The sequence below is a fragment of the Sinocyclocheilus rhinocerous genome, unplaced genomic scaffold (genome assembly GCF_001515625.1).
Source record: "Sinocyclocheilus rhinocerous isolate Xijiao unplaced genomic scaffold, SAMN03320098_v1.1 scaffold993, whole genome shotgun sequence".
Taxonomy (NCBI): Eukaryota; Metazoa; Chordata; class Actinopteri; order Cypriniformes; family Cyprinidae; genus Sinocyclocheilus; species Sinocyclocheilus rhinocerous.
The window spans coordinates 2,089,880-2,112,081 of record NW_015639771.1 but is presented as its reverse complement, the minus strand read 5'-3'; the positions used below and the strand labels follow the sequence as shown (position 1 = coordinate 2,112,081).

The following is a 22,202-nucleotide window of genomic DNA, read 5'->3' as shown; positions in this document are numbered from 1 at the left end:
AAAAAAAAAAAAAAAAAAAAAAAAAAAAAAAATATATATATATATATATAATTTGTGAAAGTATTTTGGAAATTGTCATAACTATTATTACTACTATTACACTGTAAGTAGTTAAAAAAATTATTTTTCCATTAAAAAAATATATATATTGTGGTATAATATATATACTACTGTTCAAAAGTCCAGGGTCAGAAAGATTTGTGTTTTTGAAAGAAGTCTCTTATGCTCACCAAGGCTTTGATCAAAAATACAGTAATAACAATAATATTATGAACTTGTTTTAGAGTTTGAAATATCTGTTTTATATTTTAATGCAATTTATTCCCTTGATGGCAAAGCTGAATTTTCTGCATCATTACTCCAGTCTTCAGTGTCACATGATCCTTCAGAAATCGTTGTAATATACTGATTTGATTTGCTGCTCAAGAAACATTTCTTATTATTTGTCACGCCAGTGCCGCCACTCCTCCAGGGCGAGTTTGATAGCCAGCAACTCTCGGTTGCCGACGTCGTAATTCTCGACGTGTGTGTATTTGTAGTGTGGCTTGATTGGTGACAGTAGGTGCGGGTGATCAGAACTCAGGTGACTGTGATCGGGTAATTATCCTGGATGGTGACTGAAGTGACTGTGATGACTCCCTGACATTATTATCAATGTTGAAAACAGTTGTGCTGCTTAATATTTTTGTGGAAATTGTGATTTTTCAGGACACTTTGATGAACACAAAGTTCAAAAATTGAAATTTGAAATCTTTATTAACTTTATTCTTTACTGTCACTTTTGATAAATTTAATGCATATTTGCAGAATAAAAGTATTAATTTCTCATCTCCGCATCTCCCACGCCGTCAGACTGGTTCTATAGCTCGCGCCATACGCGGGGTGAGCTGTCAGCGCATGCTTGACTGCAGCTCAGAACAATGATTCAGAAGACACGCTCCACGCTCGCTCTTCACATACCCAACAATTCTGTTTGCTTTACTGTATTGAGTGTGTCTCTCTGGTGAGGCTGGTGTCATGTCTCTTTGCAGCTACTGTTTAGTATGCTTTATTCTGCAGCTGGTAAATGCGTAGCGCAGGCAGCTGCATCATGGTGCCACAATGCAGGACTTTGTTCAAAAGTGCTGATTGTGCTTTTAAGAGGTCAGGCTGAGATTTTCCAACCTCCCATCAGTTCGCTTAGTTCCCTCTCCAGACAGTCGTGAAGCAGGAGTGGGTTTGTATTTGAGTATGAGGATGTGTTTCTTCCACTTGCCCTAAATGGGATCTTTTTTCACAGATCGGCACTTATTTTTGCACAATTATATAACCTCCGCAAAGGAATCTCTGCTCTCTCTCCTCCAGGTACAGAAATAAAGATTTCTTCCGAATAGGAAAATAATGATCAGTAAATGAGGAGGGGGTTCAAGTAGCACAGGGGCCCAGACATTTCCTTAAATAGAGCTCTCTGCGCTCAAATCCGCAGACTTGAGGCTCACATTCCAGGAATAGCTACGGCTGTGACATTCTGCGCCACTTGAACACACACATAACCCCTGGAACATCCACAGATAGACTAAATTGATGTTCTTCCATTCCAGTGAGGCTTTTACATACTCTACAGTCGTCGAATTACAGTGGCAGAGGTTGTCCCCAAAGTTTCCTTGAGGAAAGAAAAGTCTGTTAAGCCTGATTTTATTTCTGGAAACTTACTGAATTTCACTTGGGACTTCATCAAAAGTTGATGTTTTTTTCCCCTCTCATACTATTTTTAAAAAATCTTAGCTTTAACTTGAATTATTATTTTTACTATCATTTTAATTTTTATCAATGAGCACCTGACATTTTGTTTTTTAAAATGTATCGGTATCGGTCAACATTGGATATTTGTACTTAGTATTAATTGTGCAAGCTCATTTCCTTTATATATATTATCATCATATATATTTATATATATTATCTTAGCCATCATCTATCGTTCACTAAAAGTTAATCTTTAAAAACCACAAATAATTTAATAACACTGTTTAACATAATCTTGTAAATCCTGTAATTAATGTTATAATAGAATCTCAAAATGAATGTACATTTTGCATACTGTTGCATTATAATGTTGTGACACCTAAATTCAGTTATAGCATTTAAATGAATGAGTTTTGTTTTTAATTTACGTAAAATGTACATTATCATTTTGATATAGGCCAGTTCATCAGCAACAAAAATAATTATTGGTTTATAATATTAGCCAGAATGTGATAAGCAGATACAAATGAATAAATTTTAAAGTAATTTATTATTTTTAAGTAATTTATTTAAAGATAAAATTGTCTTGCTGCAGTGAACATAATAAAAAAAAATCTAAATTCATCAAATTTTCTACTTTGTATTTCTTTGGAAATTCTCAAAAGGACTATTATTTTTTTAAGTAGTCTGTAATTAAATTACTTTTCAATAAAAATTGTGTGTGCGTGTATACATACATATACACTGAACAAAATTATAAACGCAACACTTTTGTTTTTGCCCCCATTTTTCATGAGCTGAACTCAAAGATCTAAGACTTTTTCTATGTACACAAAAGACCTATTTCTCTCAAATATCAAATATAAATCTGTCTAAATCTGTGTTAGTGAGCACTTCTCCTTTGCCAAGAGTATATATATATATATACACTGTTATGTATTCTTATTAAGGCTACATGAAATATTTGTACTTGGAATAATTCATTTGTCAAAGCACAGAAATGAACTAGTGAAGTCAACAAGTTAATTAAAAGTGGTAAAATACACACAACACCTTGGATTTCCACAGGTAGACTAAATTTCCGTTCCATTCCAGGACAGCTTTTATGGCTGTTACGGTCGTCAGGTTACAATGGCACTTCCTGCCTGATGTTGTCTTGTCTGGAGGGCATGAATGGAGCAGGTTTTTGGGGCCGGAGTCTGAGGCCTGCTGATGAAGTGAAATATTAGCACTCTTTAGCAAAACAGTCGTAATCCATCATATCAAAAGAAAAATGCAATGACTAGGCTATTCATTATTGTAATTACGGAGGAATTGTTCATAGTTGACATATTTTTGTGGTTGTTGTTTCAGAGATTATCACAGATAATCAAAATATCGGAATGTTTCTTTTTTGCAGGATCAGGCCAAACCTGATTTTGCACTACAGTGCATTTGGGTCAGGATGGAAACGGCGGAGCTCATTTGCACAGGTTGAAAGCTCGTCTGGGCTCAGATAGAGAAGATCAGATAGAGAAAATGCTTCGGGGTCAGTCTTGAATGAATGGGTTCACATGTGGGCCGTGACGAGCTTCCTGCGTTTGAGAGTGAGAGCTCATCATCCGTATACTGAACAATAGAGACGCGCAACAGATGACTCGGAGCCACAGTGACTGCTGTGTCTACTGACAGAGGCAGGTGTTTCCCACTTTGTTGTCTGTCCAGCTGAGCTCAATGGATAGTTAGTCTGTGCTGCTATTTCCAACGTCGAACAGAATTAGTGGCCATAAATATCACTGGCTCGAAGGAAGAGAGGAAGAAAGTGTATGCTCCAGCACAGACAAACTCTCAGCACAAAGCGCCTGCCAAGCCAAAATTAGAACGGTCGGCCTCATTCTCTAATTTCTACAGCAGACGTAACATTTGGTGATTGTGTGCGAAAAGGAACTGAGGAGGCGGATGAGATGAAGCTGCATGCGTACAGCCTCTGGGTAATTAATTCAGCTGACTGAGGGCAACTCTGTCTGTGTAGGAGTCAGAAGGTCAGGGCCTTTGAGACCAACAGAGGCAGACAATCATTCCACCATTGGTGCTTGTGCCAGAGTTGGTACTGTGGCAAACCTCCACAAGTTTAACTGGCCTGAGAGCCGAATAATGATGTAACTGCCTGTTACAACATAACATGCCCGCAAACAAACATGCTGCATGATGGTCTTTGTCGAAGTTGTCGAAGCTGTAATTTTAAGTTATTTGTAACAAAAATTCTTATGAAACAATTTATATGTTAATTTTTTTAATGAATGAAGCTTTATATGTATTTGTGTGTATATAATTATTTGTATAAAAAATGTTCATTATATACAGTGTATGTATATACATATATACTTTTTAATATTTAATAATAATTTGATTAAATATTATACTTCCTAATTAATTTCATTTATATATATTTATGTGTGAGTATGTAATTATATACATAAATATATATAAAATTAATTATATACAGTGATTTATGTATGTATATATACACACATATACATTTTTCATATTTTATAAGATTTTAATAAACTAAATATTTTACTTCGTAATCGAATTTTTAATTTATATACATACAATTAAAAATTCATATTTCATATTTTAATAAATTAATTCTATGCTGAAATATCATTATATTGTATATATAAAGTACATTTTAATGTTTTATTTTAGTACATTAATTCTATACAAAAAATCATTTATTTGTATAAATAACATAACAATTACATATTAAATATAAAAACTATTAAATATATTTATAATTTTGAACATAATTTAAATTTTTAAGATACTTAAGACAACTTTTATATATTAAATGGTATATATATAGTTAATACACTTTTCTTTGCCCTCAACTAGAAATAACACTAGTAAACAGAGACTATGATGCTATATTGGCATCTTCATCTTGGAAATGAAAAGGGGTATATGAATTTCTCATCTGTATGGCTTGGCCCTACTACTATACATGCTGAGCTTTAAGTGCACTGTAAGGCCCAGACAGGGTGCTGGTGGGGTCCAGGCTTGTGTAGACCTGTAGAGACAGAGCCATTGCCTGTTAAAGCTGCTCTTAAGGAAAGGTGGGGCCACTAAAGTTCAAAATGGTCTTCTTACGCTCTTTTTTTCTCTCTCTTTCTCTGCCAACTAAAACGTCAGCCTCTCCAGAGCTTCGGTCATGCTCCCGTTGGTGTCATTTCAGTATACCACACATCGATTGGGTCATTTCTTCATTCTTTCCTCAGTTACTTCTTGGAGTGTCATCTGAGGCTTTTCTCTCAGCTTCCCACTCACAGGACTGTCTAATTCCAGACTCCTGGGAATCTCTTCAGTGCTGCTTTGTCCTTCACATGGAAGCGTTTCCACTGGTCATTAGGTGGAATGCTGTTTGGTTTAGCCATACGGTAATTCTCCTCTCTTTCTTTCTCTTCCCCTCCCTTTCCTTTCTCCATATCATTGATGCTCCATATTTTTCTCCACCCACTACTCTGCTGAATGCATTAGATCTTGGGGAGCCCGTTTAAGGAAGTGTTTGCTAAAGTAGCGTTGAGGGGGATGATCTCAAAAAGAAGGTATGTGTCTAACCAGCGTCGTTTCGGATGCAACGCACCCCAGTCGGAAACTGTGCATTCTTCTGTTGGACCTGTGGTATGCCAGCACATTCCGCATTGCTGAGCTGGAGCAAGCAGCCAGAGGGATGGGTGGGGCATCTCTCTCTCTCTCGTTCTTTCTCTTCTCACTCTCTAGCCACTTTTTCCAAATAGGCCATTTTTCCTTTCGCCACTTTCCCTCCTGGAAAAATCTTCTCGATGCAAGTTCATACTGTGTCCACAAACCAATTCCAGTGTTGTTTTTTCCCTCATAAGTGGAAAAAAGTACAGACCTAATTTTTAGACCTTCTGATGTGTTATACAGCAGGTTTGGTTGTGTCTGGTTCCTGTGTCTGGTGTGTATTTGCATTATTTGTGAATCTGAGCTGAGGTTGTGTGTCCACTGTCTCTGTCCCAAGAAGAGATTTAAAAGTGGTGCATCATCCTCCCAGGAACATGTTATGTCCTTACTGTGTTGACTCAACAACTATAAAAAAGGAATGATCCCATTCTAAACCAACTCTTGCTGTGTTTGTTGTGCTAACAAGAGAAATGTTGGACAATAGTTGAGGCCAGGATTACCATGGATGCAGCCACATTATGAACTTTACCAAGAGACACCATGTTATTACCATAATGTTGTTTTTAATACTGTAAAAAAACACTATGTTAGTGCTTCTCAAGAACTTTGTATGTAAACTACCATTCAAAAGTTTAGGGTAGGTAAGTTTTTTTTTTTTTTTTAGTAAAAACACATTAAAATGATCAAAAGTGACTGTAAAAATATTTATAATGTTACAAAAGATTTTTTTTTCAAATAAATGCCATTCTTTTAAACTTTCTAATCATTAAAGAATACAAAGAAAATCATAGTTTCCTCAAAAATATTAGGCAGCACAACTGTTTTCAATGTTGATAATAATAAGAAATGTTTCTTAAACAGCAAATCAGCAGAATTAGAATGATTTCTAATATTAAATGGAAGGCTGGAATAATGGCTATTGAAAATTTAGCTTTGAAACCACTGGAAAACATTTAAAAATATGTATTTTATATTTATAAATATATATTTTAAAATACATATTTAAATTATTATAATATTTTACAATATTACTGTTTTAACTGTGTTTTTAAAAAATAATTTTTACTGTCTTGAGCTTTATCTTGTAAGAAATTTCAAGGGATTTTTAAAGTTGTTTAAATTATGTGACATAATTAAGTCCATCTAAAACTACTTTAAACCATATTTTCTGATGTGTTATACAGCAGGTTTAACACATCTATATATATATATATATTAGGGATGTAACGATTAACCGCGAGCCGGTTGAAAATCGATTTAAATATGTGACGATTCAAATCGGTTGAGATGCTAAACAAATTGTGATTCAGTTAGGGGTAGGAGTTTAAATGAATGCATGTCTGAGGGGAACTTACTGTCTTTCGATGGTATTTTTTCTTTTCCTCTTGCCTCTGTATAATGCATATCAGGGCTTCAGACTCATTCTTCCCACTGGTCTTTTCACTGGTCTATTTTTTTTATTTTTTTTTGCGCTACAACATGGGATTATTCAATGCATGCTGATGAACTTTTATCATTGTTTATAGTTATATGGAAATATGGAAACGAAAGTGGTTAACATTCAACCGGTTCTTTATCATCAGTAGTATTATTTGTGATTTGCATTTTGTGAATGGGAGTTTCTCTTTTGCTGTGTTAAGCCGTGGGCTTCGGATGCTTTCACTTTCGAATTCGCAATCTTGTTGTCACTGTTTTGCTTACATACATCTATACACCTTTCATTTTTTTAAGACTAAAACAAAAGATGGATTCATTGTTATTCTTAATCAAAAAGCACAACAACAATAAATCAGTAAGATACAATGACAAACTAGCTTACAAAACGTTTATTAACAAAAACGAATAAGATGAGGCATGGCACACACCACATGCTGTATTATATACCGACTAATAAATTACAGAACGTTTAGCAAACACTGAGGAATCAAATAAATAAATAAATAAAAGAGAGCCTCCATAGCTTAAGGTAAACAGCAAAGATAACAAGTTTTTCAAAAATGGAAATGAAAAGAAAAGTAAACTAACGGTGACAGTGCTTGCATGTTTTTTCCCCCCACAAGAATACCAGCATGTTCACCTTCTCTGGTTTAAGAAGCTTGACTTTTACTTTACTTGACTTTTACCTCTTTTACTTGACTTTCACTTGAAAACCATCGTTTCCTCAATATGCGCGTCATTTTTGCTGCGCGCAGCTTCGCGCTCGTGCTGACGCGGCGAGTATACTCTAAGCGCTGTTTCGTTATGCTTTCAGTTTCGTTTGCCCTTTGATGTTTCTCATAAAAACAAGAGACTGACTGGATGTGCCGTTAACGAAATCGCCTGTTCATTAATTGTAAATATAATTATATTAAAATTTTGCAGTCGCACCAGTGCCACCTCTAAAACCTGGACTTTTGCAGTCGCACCAGCAGGAAAAATGATCGCAAAATGCGACTATTTGGTCGCAGTCTGGAGCCCTGACCTATGATGAATTTACAGCTGAGAGCGGGCATTGAATCTGCGTCTCATTCAGCTCTGTTGTTTCTGTTTCATGCAGATATTTTTTATGCATAATTTCACAAAACTGAAGTCAAATCATTCTGTTTTTGCTTCAAATTTCGAAACTATACAATCTAATTTAGTTTAAAAATCATTCATGTTGCATGTATGCAGCATCTTTGTTTGGATCATGATTAAAATGCAGTGGTTGCCTCTAATTTTAAATGGAAAGAGCACAGACAAAGCCTTAGTTTGTTTATATGAAGAGATTTATTTTATTTGTGTTACTTATTTATTTGATTTGGGGCTTGTTTTAAATTTAAAATTTTGTTTTGTTATTTACATTTAAATTTAATTTAAATTTTGTTATTTAGCAAACGCTTTTATCCAAGGCGGCTAACAAATGAGGACAATAGAAGCAATCAAAACCAACAAAAGAGTTATATATTATTATATTATTATAGTGTTATATTTAAATTTCACAAAGAAACGTACAGTATTTTGTCCAAGCAATAATAAAAGGACACATTTAATTTATAATTAGTCTTAAATCTCATTTTGTAAAAAAAAAAAATCGTGAATCGAATAAAATCGTGAAATCAAAATCGTGAATCGAATCGAATCGTGAGTTGAGTGAATCGTTACATCCCTAATATATATATATATTTAAAATGAACAAAAGGGCAAAAAGATGATTAAATGTGGTAAGAAAATGAAATGAAGTTTTAGCATCTAAAATATAGATTTATATAAAAATGTAATGCTTGTATATTAAATATTATTTTAAAAATACCATATAAATGTGGAAGTAACATAGAATAACTATCTGGTACCACAGTACTTTTTGTAAGGGACAAAGGTGAAAATGAGGTTGCAAAGCAGCTTCTGATCCCTTGTCTTTCGGTGACCTTCTTGCTGTGTGCAGTGTGTCGGCACAGGGTGTGCTTCAGCTGATGCAGTCTCTGATGGTCTCATATAAATAGGGTGTTATCACCAGTCCACTAGTGTTTGGAGTCGGTGTTGCGGCCGTCCTATTTTTAGCACAAGAGAATCATGTCTCTGACAAACACATCTCCTCCCATGCAGACGTGGGCATGTGCGTGACTGTTTGTATGACTGTGTGTGTGTTTTTATCAGCCGCCAGTTGTGTCCCTGGTGTTAATGGAGCATCTGGTGGCATACGATGGGGGTTGAGTGTTATCGAGGCATGTATCCAGGTCAAGAGGTGCACTGATGCTGTTACAGTAGCCTGCAGGGGGTTTATATTCATTCTCTCATTAAAAGTGACTCAAAGTTCATCTATAATTAAAAGGGGAAAACGTCTGTCTGCGTACGGTCGGCTGAACGGTCTCTAATGTGCACTGCTTGGGTTTAACCATCCGTCTGGTGAACATGCCTGTCTGTGTTTCTGTTTGTTTGTTTGTTAAAGGTCTGTCGATTTAAAAGAATAGTTGTGTTCTATTCATAACACAATTCTTTGCTTCAAATGTAACATCTCATATAATCAGAAAGCAAGAATTTATATTGAGTAACGAATCAGTTGAATAAATGATTCAGTGAAATGATTCTGAAAAAGTTTGTTTGATTTCTAAATGATTCTGTGTTTTTGAATGAATCTGTTTAACAAATGATTCAGTGACTAGCATACTGCTCTTACTGTTTCTGACAGAACATTTTATGTAAAAAATTATATGATAACTATGATAGTGTGATATTCCCTAATTCAGCCAGGCTCTTGGTTGGTTCCTGAACAAATCAGTGTTTTTGAATGAATGAGTTGATTGAATGATTCATCACTCACTCATAAAGAGTGTCATTTGTTTTGTTCCTGTGTAATAATATTTCACAATATTACTGTATTTTATATTGTATGTATTTTACTGTATTTACTGTATTTGTAACATGAGAGACTTGTTTTAAAAACATGAAAAATATTAATGACCCCTCAGTTTTGAACTGTAGTGTAAGTGGGCATGTTTTCACTAGACCTTCAGTAAGATATAGTCAAATGTATTTAAATATATATATATGGAATTATAATGAATTATAAATGGAATTATATTGTCAAGGTCATTTTTATTTACATAACGCCTTAAAACAACATGAATGCTGACCAAGTTGCTTCACAGTGAACAATAAAAAGATGAAAATCATACAAATTTCAGAGTTAAAAATTTTAATCAATCATCTTAATCCATAAAACCAAATAAAAGTTTAAATTAAGAATTTAAGGCAAGACACTGCAGGTGAATAGGGTCAAAAAAAAAACTAATAGTTAGCGCCTTACTTACCCAGCTGATTGATTACATTGATAATTGCAAACATTTTTTGTATTACAAGTTTTCTAAAATGTTAGGTTTAAATATGCAAATGAGTCATTATTTAATGAAATATACGCTAATTTGCATACATTTCTAGTACAAAAATCTAAACACTGGATGATGTCAGTTTCAAAATTCTTGTTTAATTTTTTTTACATATTAGAGTCAAATGTTTTTACAGAGGGAATTTTGGGTATCTCATTGTTGTCACTCCATATTTCAGAAAATGCTTAGAACGGACAGAAAACACTACATTTTCACAATTTTTGGGGGAATAAAATGTTGTATATAATGAAGTAAAAAATTATATATGAACAAATCCCTCTGTAAAAACCTTCAGGATATAGACAGGAATAAAAATGTAAAGTTCGGTGTGTGTAAGTGCTACTGAAGTGGAGATTTATGGCTCAGTGTAGAAGAAAAAACTCATTTTGAGAAAACGGCCTTTAAAAATATGTATTGTAATTTAAATCTATTGACACAAATAGATAAAGTGCTATAAAAGAAACAATTAACAGTGTCTTTTGGATGTTTTCTTTCCACTAGTCTGAAAAAACACTTTATGAAAAACCAAAACTTGACAGGTGCATGAAAAAACAGTGTTTTTGCCTGCAGTGTCTCCCCTTAACTCACCAAAACTAACATAGCTTAGTTATAATTAGGCCTAATAATCATTATTGATTTAGTGACTCACTCAAAATGTAATTTCTGAATGAATCTGTTATTTTGAATGAATTAGTTTAATGAATGATTCAGTGATAAATTCACAATAGTGTGCTACTTTTACTATTTCTGTCATAGCTTTACATTTTAAAAATTGTAGGAATAGAATGATGGTTTTATATTCCGAATTTAGCCAGTCACTTGTTTTGTTCCTGAATGAATCAGTGTTTTGAACAAATCAGTTGACTCACTCATAAAGTCATTTGTTTATTGAGGCTCAGGAGGAATAGTATCTCAGTGTTTTTGCTCAGGCCTCGTTCCTCTGGAGTAGATTGTTCATAACAATGTGCTGTTGAAGAGCAGCTTCTATTTTAAGCCAATCGGAAGGTTAAGTGGAAGGGGTGGAGAAATGACAAATTACAACCGAACACAAGGATGTTTGAAAGCTCTGTTCGTTGAGAGCGGGTGCCACGTGGAGTTCACTAGAACGCATTGTTTTACTGTCTAAAAATGACTCAGTGAAGCCTTAAAGAAGGGCTTTCCTCAGACTGACCGCTGTGAATCAACTGTGATTCACAGTCTCTCTGCAGAATGTTGCTTTCACTACGTTTCTGTCTCTTTCTTTCTCTTTTTCAGTCACATCCAACTTTTTTCATTCCAATGCTTTAGTTAATAGTTGTAAACACTTTGAATACTGTAAAAGGATGGCGGTTTTGGTGGATAAGTCAAAAGAAGAGTAAAAGAAGCAGAGAGTTTTTGGGCACAGAAGAAGACAGAAAGAAACACATGTGTGGGTCACGTTCCACCAGCTCCGGGGGTCTATGAGTCGACTGCTAAGCTATGAGATATGAATTTGTATGTATTATCTATGCAATAGAATTAGTAATGTACCTTTTTGGAACTTTACAGCTGGCCAAGTCACAAGACCATTTTGCTAACCAGTTTAACTACGTTGGTTGGGCTGGAAGACCATCATAAACCAACTTAAAGGGGTCATATGATGTTGCTAAAAAGAACATTTATTTTGTGTATTTGGTGTAATGAACTGTGTTTATGCGGTTTAAGGTTAAAAAAACACATTATTTTCCACATACTGTACATTATTGTTTCTCCTCTATGCCAGACATGTGGGGGCGTGTTAGAACAAGCCGTTTTAGGTAGGCGTGGTTGACTCTTAACTTTTACAAAGAATATCTCTTTGGATTTGAGACTTTAGTCTTTGCAAATTTACAGATCTTCTTTATGCATCAAGAGCTTGTAACACTCCAAAGAGAAAGGAAAAATTGAAATAGCATCATATGACCCCTTTAACCCTTTAAGCCCTGAAGTAATTTTTTACTTTTTTCCGAGTGACATACACAAAAATAATGACTCATAACTCCAAAACTGTAGCAAGGAGAGTCAAAAGGTAGGTATCGTTTGATAGAAATATTAGAAATATATATATTTCTTTCCAGGGGCGATTATATAGCCCCCCTAAAAATGGCCTAGCAACGCCCATGTTTCTTTCTATATTTTTAGGGGGAAAAATCTCTTTACATTTGGACATTCTTATGCTGAGAAATAGATGATAAAATGTAAGAAAAAATTAATGTGCTCAAGAAAATTTTTTCATATCTTTCTTATTTGACATTCAATGTCTCAGGAAAGAAATAAAGTAGGAGAAAATCAATTTTTGGCGATATTTCCCAACATGTGAGCTGTATGTGAATAAAATGTTGTGGTGATATCATAACGTAATCAAAAGTTACAGCATTTGGAACCAAGGTAGCCCTTTTCTTAGACCTTGACAGTTTTGAAATTGTTTTCTGAGTGACGTACACAGAAGTAATGCCTTGCTCAAGTTTGGTCAAAGCCCCAAACAATTATGCTTGTTTTTTTTCTACTCTGTGAGACCTTTCAAATGACATGAAAGAGAAGAATGAAAAAAGGATAGTGTGAGAAAGAGGTCCAACGTCTCTCTGGAATCTCTGCGATCGGATCCTGAAGGAAGTGCACGTGGGGATGGTCGCAGAGGAAGTCAGAATCCTTGAGATGAGTACGCTGCATTGTTTTAGCAGCAGCACTCCCTCTGTATCCAGCTGGATGGGTGGAGCGAAGGAAGTAGAACTGCGTAATGATGGAGGAGTGTGGGAGCCATAGAGGAGCTGGCAACCACTGAGGTAGAGCAGGACGCTGGCCAAGTTGAATGCTGGACTCTAATTTTAGTAGAGGAGTGTTGCTGAGGGTCATGAGGACTTTATTACTAGATAAACTCATCACAACCTTTGGCAAAGCACAAACTGAACTGAACTGAGTGGTGGTGACACATAGTGGTGGACGTACAACCTTCTCTCATCACTCATTGGATGTAACTTATGAAAATTCTCCTGTGTTTCTGACTAAGCACTTTAATCTAATTTTGATTTCAGAAACTTTCTCCTACATACTTCGTCACATCTTGTAACAGTTACCCCCTTAAAGGAGTAGTTCATCCAAAAAAATTCACTCACCCTCAGTTTATCCAAGATGTAGATGAGTTTGTTTCTACATCGGAATAGATTTGGAGAAATTTTGCATTACATCACTTGCTCACCAATGGATGCTCTGCAGTGAATGGGTGCCTTCAGAATGAGAGTCCAAACAGCTGATAAAAACATCACAATAATCCACAAGCAATCCACACGAATCCAGTCCATCAATTAATGTCTTGTGAGGCAAAAAGCTGCAAGAAACAAATCCATCGTTAAGGCATTTTAAATGTAAACAATCACTTCTGGCCAAAATACCAGTCCATAATCCATAATAACGCTTCCTCCAGTGAAAAAGTCCATCCCCTGTTGTCCTCTAATATCAAAATCCACCCACATCTTTAGAACAGTTTTGGACTCTTTTCACTTTTAAACAGTGCTTGATCTGTATATATTTCTCTCCTGATTCAGACGAGGTGACTTTTTCATGGTGGAAAGCAATATCATGGATAGAGGACTCATATTTTAGGCTGAAGCAACAGTTTGAAGTTAAAAAATATATTTATGAATTTGTTTATTACAAACACTTTCATTTCACAAGACATTAATTGATGGACTGGAGTCATGTGGATTACTTGTGGATTATTGTGATGTTTTTATCAGCTGTTTGGACTCTCATTCTGACGGCACCCATTCACTGCAGAAGATCCATTGGTGATGTAATGCTAAATTTCTCCAAATCTGTTCTGATAAAGCAACAAACTCATATACATCTTGGATGGCCTGAGAGTAAGCAAATTTTCATTTTTGAGTGAACTATTCCTTTAATACGACATGTTTTAAAGTGGTTTGTGAATGTGGTTGCACACACATGGTCTCATTTAGAACTGAGGATATAAACTTGATCAAATGTACACTTTTTTATTGAGTTTTGTAATAAATGGATGTTGATTTAAAGTCTGGGTTAGTAACTGAAAAGTTGTGGGTTTGAATACCAGGGGGTGTGAACTGGGTTTGTCAACTTGCCCTCTAGAATCCCGGTGGCCCATCAGTAAAAATGGAAGGGCCTGAAAAAGATTGCCAGAGAGACACTTAATCATCAGTCCACAGTCGTCCTCAAGTCTGTGCGTCTGTCTTTAGCATGACATTGGTATGAGGTCTAAACAAGCATAGCTCCATGCTAAACATGACAGAAGATCGCTGAAACATCTCTACTCATACACACACTGATGAAACATTTATGATTCTGTTTCATTACGCTACAAACATTGTCATTTTAAAGTGCTAAACATGTCTCTTGATCTAATGGTAATTATTATTTTCTGCATTTGCATACTGGTGAAAACATTTCATGGTCACATGTAATGCTAAAATCAAAAGAAATGCCACTTTTTACATTCTTAGAACCTTCTTTTTTTTTGACAATTTAGTGCAAATTCTCATTACCATAATGCATCCAGATATTATTTTTGATGGGTTTTTTGTATCCCCATGAATTTATTAAATAAAAGCAAGTAATAGAGTATTTGAGTGCAGATCATCATCTTTACTTTTACTTTTTCTGCTTACTATTTTAACATACATTTAATATAGTTATTTAATTTAATATTGTCAACATTAAAGGCAGTACAGAACATACTACAATGTTGTATACATTTTATCATTTGAATAATATATAATTATTTTTACATATGTTACTAAGAAATACATTGTTTTTCATTATATGTTAAAATGAAAAAAAAAAAAAACAATTGATACCCAGATTTACCTAGCCTTATCTCCAAATGACTACAGCCCCATTGACTCCCTCTGCCAATGCATTGATGAAATTAACAGTTGGATGTGCGAGAACTTTCTTCAGTTAAACAAGGAAAAAACTGAAGTCATTGCATTTGGAAACAAAGATGAAGTTCTCAAGGTGAATGCATACCTTGACTCTAGGGGTCTAACAACAAAAAATCAAGTCAGGAATCTTGGTGTGATTCTGGAGACAGACCTTAGTTTCAGTAGTCATGTCAAAGCAGTAACTAAATCAGCATACTATCATCTCAAAAACATTGCAAGAATGAGATGTTTTGTTTCCAGTCAAGACTTGCAGAAACTTGTTCATGCCTTTATCACCAGCAGGGTGGACTATTGGAATGGTCTCCTCACCGGCCTTCCCAAGAAGACCATTAGACAGCTGCAGCTCATCCAGAACGCTGCTGCCAGAATTCTGACTAGAACCAGAAAATCTGAGCATATTACACCAGTCCTCAGGTCCTTACACTGGCTTCCAGTTATATTTAGGATTGATTTTAAAGTACTTTTACTCGTTTATAAATCACTCAATGGCCTAGGACCTAAATACATAGCAGATATGCTCACTGAATATAAACCTAACAGACCACTCAGATCATTAGGATCGAGTCAGTTAGAAATACCAAGGGTTCACACAAAACAAGGGGAGTCTGCTTTTAGTTATTATGCCGCCCGCAGTTGGAATCAGCTTCCAGAAGAGATCAGATGTGCTAAAACATTAGTCACATTTAAATGCAGACTCAAAACTCATCTGTTTAGCTGTGCATTCATTGAATGAGCACTGTGCGATGTCCGAACTGATTGCACTATATTCTATGTATAATCGTTTTCTTAAATTCATTTTAAACCTCTTAAATCAATTTTTTAAATAATTTTCAAAGTTTTAAATTCCTTGTTTTATTGTTGTGATTATTATTTTCTTTTCTTTTATGTAAAGCACTTTGAATTACCATTGTGTATGAAATGCGCTATACAAATAAACTTGCCTTGCCTTGCCAATTGTTCCTAAAAATGAGCATTTTCTTTAAGAAAACAATAACTTTCTTTTAATTTTGGGGTGAAATGTGACCTGGACATGTTGTTGATAGCTTTCATGAGATTATGATCATGTATCATTAGACCTATAAGAAGTGGTTCCATGTCCAAAGTAAAGACAGACAGAATAAATGAGTCATAGACGTGATCAGGAGGTGGTCAGAAGTTCATTCTGTGGCCTGCGTTCTCTATTATTAGTGGTAGACAAAGCCTCTGCCGTGACCTCAAAGTATCTATAGGGTCATTCCGTGTCAACTCAACCAGAGGTCCCCGGCTCAAATTTTTGATTTTGCTAATATTTTTTTCTGAAGAAAGATAAACGTGTATAGTGATGAAAGCCAAAATATTAAATGCCATGAATGAATATTTACTGAGTAATCCACTATTTTGTAGAGGGGGGTCAAAATCGCAATTTTCACATGAGATTCAGAGCCAAATTACAGTTGACCAACATTTGGTTTTCGACCACTGAAAATGAGTAATATTCAACACTCTGAATATGGAGCATCATTGAGGTCCCCATATCTCTGGGACTGTATGATATAGGGCCTTTAAAATGAAGATTCCAAAAGAAAAGTTTATTAAGAACTAGAACCTAAAATCACATTGTGATAATATTTAATATTTCTTGAGTTATAGGCATGCAAACTTTGGAAAAATAATATTTATGGCACTCACACAGGTATGTTCAATGCAGTTGTTTTGACAGAAGGAAACAAGATACATTTCTAGTTTCAACATTATTTATTCTTCAGACATTCCTCTTTGAAAGAAAAGAAGTATCATATTTATGCAAAGTGACCCACATTTGGTTTTTGACCACTGAAAATGTGTACAATTTTAACGATTTACTCCTGGAGCCATATTGAAATTCCAATATCTCTACTGAACCATATAGGGCCTTAAAAATGGAGATGCCAAAAGGCAAGTTTGTTAAGACCCAATATCTAAAAGGACATTAAGATATCTTTAATATTTCTTGAATTACAGGCATGCAAACTTTGGAGAAAAACTTGAAAAGTGCTTTTTTCCCATTTTTGAATGGTTACCATTAGCACATAATGCAACAAAGATTGCTACAGTCAACAGATTTTACTAACAGACAAACCAATCTCTGTGTAAAATTAACATCATGATGCTACCATCTTTCTGAAGTCATTTTTACCCCTTTGTAATTTGGCTCTGAATCTCAGGTGAAAATTGCCATTTTGACCCATCTCTACAAAGTAGTGGATTACTCAGTAAATATTCATCCATGACATTTAATATTTTGGCTTTCATCACTATACATGTTTATCTTTCTTCAGAAAAAATACTAGCAAAATCAAAAATTTGAGTTGGGGAAGTTTCTGAAATTTGGTTGATTTGACACGGAATGACCCTATAGTTCCTAGTTAATTTCTGAGGCATGTTACAATAGGTTGCGTGACCCTGTTAATGAATAGTGTCCCCACCAAATACTTAAAATGCGGCAGTTATTTAAAAGAAAGAGGAAAAACAGGGATGACTTTGCTCATGTTATTTCATCCAGACATATATCACTGTGTACCTCCCATGCACAATGCGATAAACCACATCTCTCCCATGATTAACTCTTATTTATTTTAATTTTTTTTTGAAGGTGTTCTTTCTGGAAACTTTGAAGTTATTTTATTCTATTTTATTTTTAAGATGATCTTTTCTGTAAACTTATGCTAACCTTCTTTCTTTTCTTATTTTGCAGTGGTGATCAGTCAGTGGCAGAGTGAGTCTAAAGAACGGGTCATCTCTCTGGTTCTGACCCACCTGCCTCTCCTTAAACCGGGCAACGTCGAGGCCAAAGTGGAGTACATGAGTCTCCTGCCGAAGATCTTGGGCCACACCATCGAACATGGCCGGCACTTAGAGGAAAGCAGGCAGCTTCTGTCCTACGCCCTCATCCACCCCGCAACCTCCCTCGAGGACCGGGGGAACCTCGCCCTCTGGCTCAACCACCTGGAGGAGCGGGCGGCTGCCCGAGGAGCCGGGGATTCCCTTGAGCGTGCACCTCCACACCTCTATCCCCACCACCAGCGCTATGGGTCGGATGACCGTCTCAACGGGTGGCAGAGCTCGAGGGACTCTGGGCTGGGAAGTTGGCAGCAGCAGCAACAGGGCTGCGAAAACGGGCACCTCTCACTGTACCCATCATCCTCCGTGCCCTCCACTATCAACGCTGCAGGTACAGGCAGTGGGACCAACACAAGTGAGTGGACTATTCTTCATTTTCGGCTTAACATAGGATGCCGTCTGTCTCCCATTTAGTCTGTCTATAACCACAGGTGTTTCATATAAGCTAGCTGCTCTTTTGTCTATTTCATCTTTGGCAAGTGAGATTAAAACAGCCGCAGATCCAGTCTAGTAAGATGTCAACTCGTTCAACATTGACCTTATTGAGATCCTCTCAAGTTCAGATGTTGTACTAATGACTTCAAGTTTATTTCTGTTTATTTCTCACATGTAGGAGCATTCAGAAGTACTATAGCCCATGAAACGAGAGGAAAAAATGTGTACATATGGCACTGCCATGCTGTGGGCATAACAAAGATATTCAGAATGAACATATCTGTGGTCAGAGCATGATATTTCCAGCTAAGAATGCAAGGGTCTTTTTTTCGGATGAAGGAGACAGCTGAGGATATAAATAAGGGCACATTTAAAGCACTGCTCCACCAGATCCTCTTTATTTTTGACTACTTCGAGTACTTAACAGCACGAAGGACTGGTTTCACTCTTCTCCAGCAACATCAGGATGTAGGCTTCAAAAATTGTATCTTTCTGGTCATTGGACAAAATACTGTTGTTCTCTTGGACTTTAGGCTGCGTATCAATACAGATTTCCACAATTCAGTTAGATTCAATTTTATTTAATTGAAATTTTGATTTGATTTGATTCAATTCTGTTTCAGTTGGGCATTTGGGCAAAAAACTTTGCCCAAACTTTTTCTTTGCCCAAAAAACTACCTCCTAACATGCTAAAAATGAACAAATTGGTATCTTGTGTGTGTGTGAGAAATATACATATATGTGAGAAATATGATAACTTTTAATATATATGTATTTATTATATTTTGTAGACAGATTTGATAAGTTCATTAGGATTTTAATTAAAACTACTAATTAAAACTAAATACAAATATTTAAATAAAACTTTTAAAAAATTACTAAAGCATTAGCACATGACAAATAATACTAAAGTAGATTATAAATAATACTAAAACAACACCGATGTAAACAATAAAAAAAAATTAAATTATTTTAACAATTTAAAAAACTAATGTATATAATAGTATAATGATCTCATCCTTTAGTAATTATTTTCTAGTTATTTCTTTCTCAAAGCCTGTGAGAAAATCATTAATGGATCTAGTGGATTGTAATCACCAATGGATTCATGTAATAAAGTTCTTCAATTTAAAGTAAGAGCTGCATGGTTTGCAGTGGTACTCAAAAATGGAACAGAGGGTATATATATATATTTTTTTTAATGATTTATTTATTTATTCAAATGAAATATTATAAATTATAATATGCATACAGTGTATTTATAATAATGACAGATTCATTCAGTTCATTGTGATTTTGGTCCATGTAGTGTATCAGGTCAAAGTGAAATTGGCGCTAAATTCTTTATTTATATATAGGTTTTTTATTAATTAATACATTTTATTATTTATTTATTTTCTTTAAAGAAAATATTATAAATTATAATATGTATACAGTATATTAATAATACTTTATAATGAGGGATTCAGTCAGTTCACTTTAGTTCATTTACGGTATCAGATCAACAAAGTGAAACAGGTTTAGTAAATTTACTTCTTTACAACAAACCCTTAATCATGATTGTCTCCTTGACAAAGAATAAAATGTAACATTATATAAGAACATCTTTAAACATTGTACATTTTTCCCACATGCTCACCATTGAACATTTGTAAATTGAATTAGAACAGCATCCTGTGTCTTTCTTTCTTTACTCACACAAACACCCTCTCACCTCCCCAACTAAGCACCACATACCATCCCAGCTCTTCCCTTGTAAGGTATCCTTTGTGGGGGTTTGTATTTAGGGAAAATGGCTAATATTTGGGGACTGTAATGTAAGCTGGGCACCTATTTTAAACTAGCCCGCGAAGACCTATACATAGTCCAAACATTTACAGCCGCATATAGGAGGAGAGAAGGCTCTTCACACGGCCCATAACGTATCTTCTCCATCTCATTCTCTGTTTGTTTCCTCTTTCCTCTCACCCGCGACGGGGTCGAATGTTCCAGAAGAGGAAGACAGGCTCACCTTTTTAGTAGGTGCAATGGAAAAGACTCGCAGCTTGTTTGGTTTGCCAGGATTTCCCCCCTTAGTGGAAACAAATAAACTTGTGTTGGTTGTGCTGGCTAAAGCAATTTAGTGCTACAGAGGCTGTTAGTCAGACTGAATCTGAATGCGTTTGACATTGGGTTGTGCTTGTTTGCCATGAAAGTTGTTTAAGAATTCAAGTGAGTCTATTTGAAAATGGAGTCTGTGACGATGAACTGATTTTAATAACGCATATTTTACTAGTGATGCACGATCATGATTTTTCATGGCCAATTCCGATACCGATTTTTTACAAGCAAACTGGCCGATTCCGATACCGATTTCCGATTTTTTTTATTTTTATCAAGCAACAAACAAGAAAGAATAAAAGTACACATAAACAAGATGTTTATTTGGTATTTAACAGGCTAAACTGGGTTTTGGCTATTGAAAACAACAACTGTAACCATCTGAAATTAACAGCAGTATCTGCGCAGTAAGTAGGCTACATTCAATACAAACATAGGTTGGCCTACTGACAAAAGCATTTAGCTTTCGTTTTTAAATTGGGTTGAAACTATAAACTGGCCTTAAATGAAAACATTAACTGTAACCATGTAATTTTAAAGGCAACAACTGCATAGTTCCACAATCCAAACAACACAATCAAAACACATTCAACACTCCAAACAAAGATGTTACTTAATCAGCATTCAGCATTTGTTTTCGTTTTTAAATTTGGTGTAAAGAAAAAAAGATCTTTACCAGTGAAACTAAATAAAACCAAAGTAGGCTATATAAATAAATTATTCCAAAATGTTAACTATGGCAGGTGCTTTTTAAATCACATTAAGTCTTAATGTGTATTATAATGTGAATACAAATAATGTAATTTTAAGGTAAAATAAAAAATATTAATCCTATAGCCTAAAGAACTGACGTTTACTTCTGGCTTTTCAAAAGTGCATGCGAGTTCTTCTTTACAAAAAGAAGCATTTCAGCTTTGTCACAAGTTAGTCTGTTTCGTTTCTCATCCAACACGTGAGAAGCTGAGCTGAACAAACGTTCACTGTCTACGCTTGTGCAGGGCGCGGACAGGTACACTCGCGCAACTTCAGCGAGTGCAGGAAAGCGGCTCTTATTTGTGCGCCAGTACACCAACGGCTGTTCGCTTCTTGGTATCTGTGCCTCAGACAGGTAGCTCTGCATTTCCAGTGCTGTACGGCTGCCCGTATCCTTAATCACTTCAGATTTTTCTTCCAATATCTCATCGTGCATCGCCAACAGTGAGCTTGCTCTGCGTGGTATTTTTTCTGCTGGCGCCTCTGTGCACACTTCCGGAAAAATCGGACGAAAAAAATACAAAAAACCGGCCGGTTGCCGATCGCGCATTATAAGCAAAAACCGGCCGGTTCCGATTTATGGCCGGTCAACCGGTGCATCCCTAATTTTTAGTGTATTTATTTGTGCTATTAAAAATTGTTTATGTTCGTTCATGGTACAGTAACTGATGTACATTAACTGTAAATTTTAATTAATGTAGTAAATGTAGTAGTCAATTTTGAACATAATATTAACTAAGATTCATAAATACTATATAAATATTGTTCATGTTAACTTATATAATGTTAAAAACTAAAACCTTATTGAAAAGTGTTACAAATTGTTCTCCTTCTGTGTGTGTGTGTGTGTGCGAGAGAGAGAGAGCTGTGTGTGTGTGCGAGAGAGAGAGCT

At 35.3% G+C, this 22,202-nt stretch overlaps 1 protein-coding gene across 2 annotated transcripts in view; it reads left to right on the top strand.

Annotated features, from left to right (window-relative positions):
• LOC107751762 (protein Smaug homolog 1-like) overlaps positions 1 to 22,202 on the top strand; it is a 45,735-nt gene that overhangs the window by 9,808 nt on the left and 13,725 nt on the right. For both annotated transcript variants that reach the window (XM_016567529.1, XM_016567530.1), the window contains one exon: positions 17,877 to 18,377. In XM_016567529.1, coding sequence (XP_016423015.1) covers positions 17,877 to 18,377 — 501 coding nt within the window. The remainder of the gene's footprint in view (positions 1 to 17,876; positions 18,378 to 22,202) is intronic.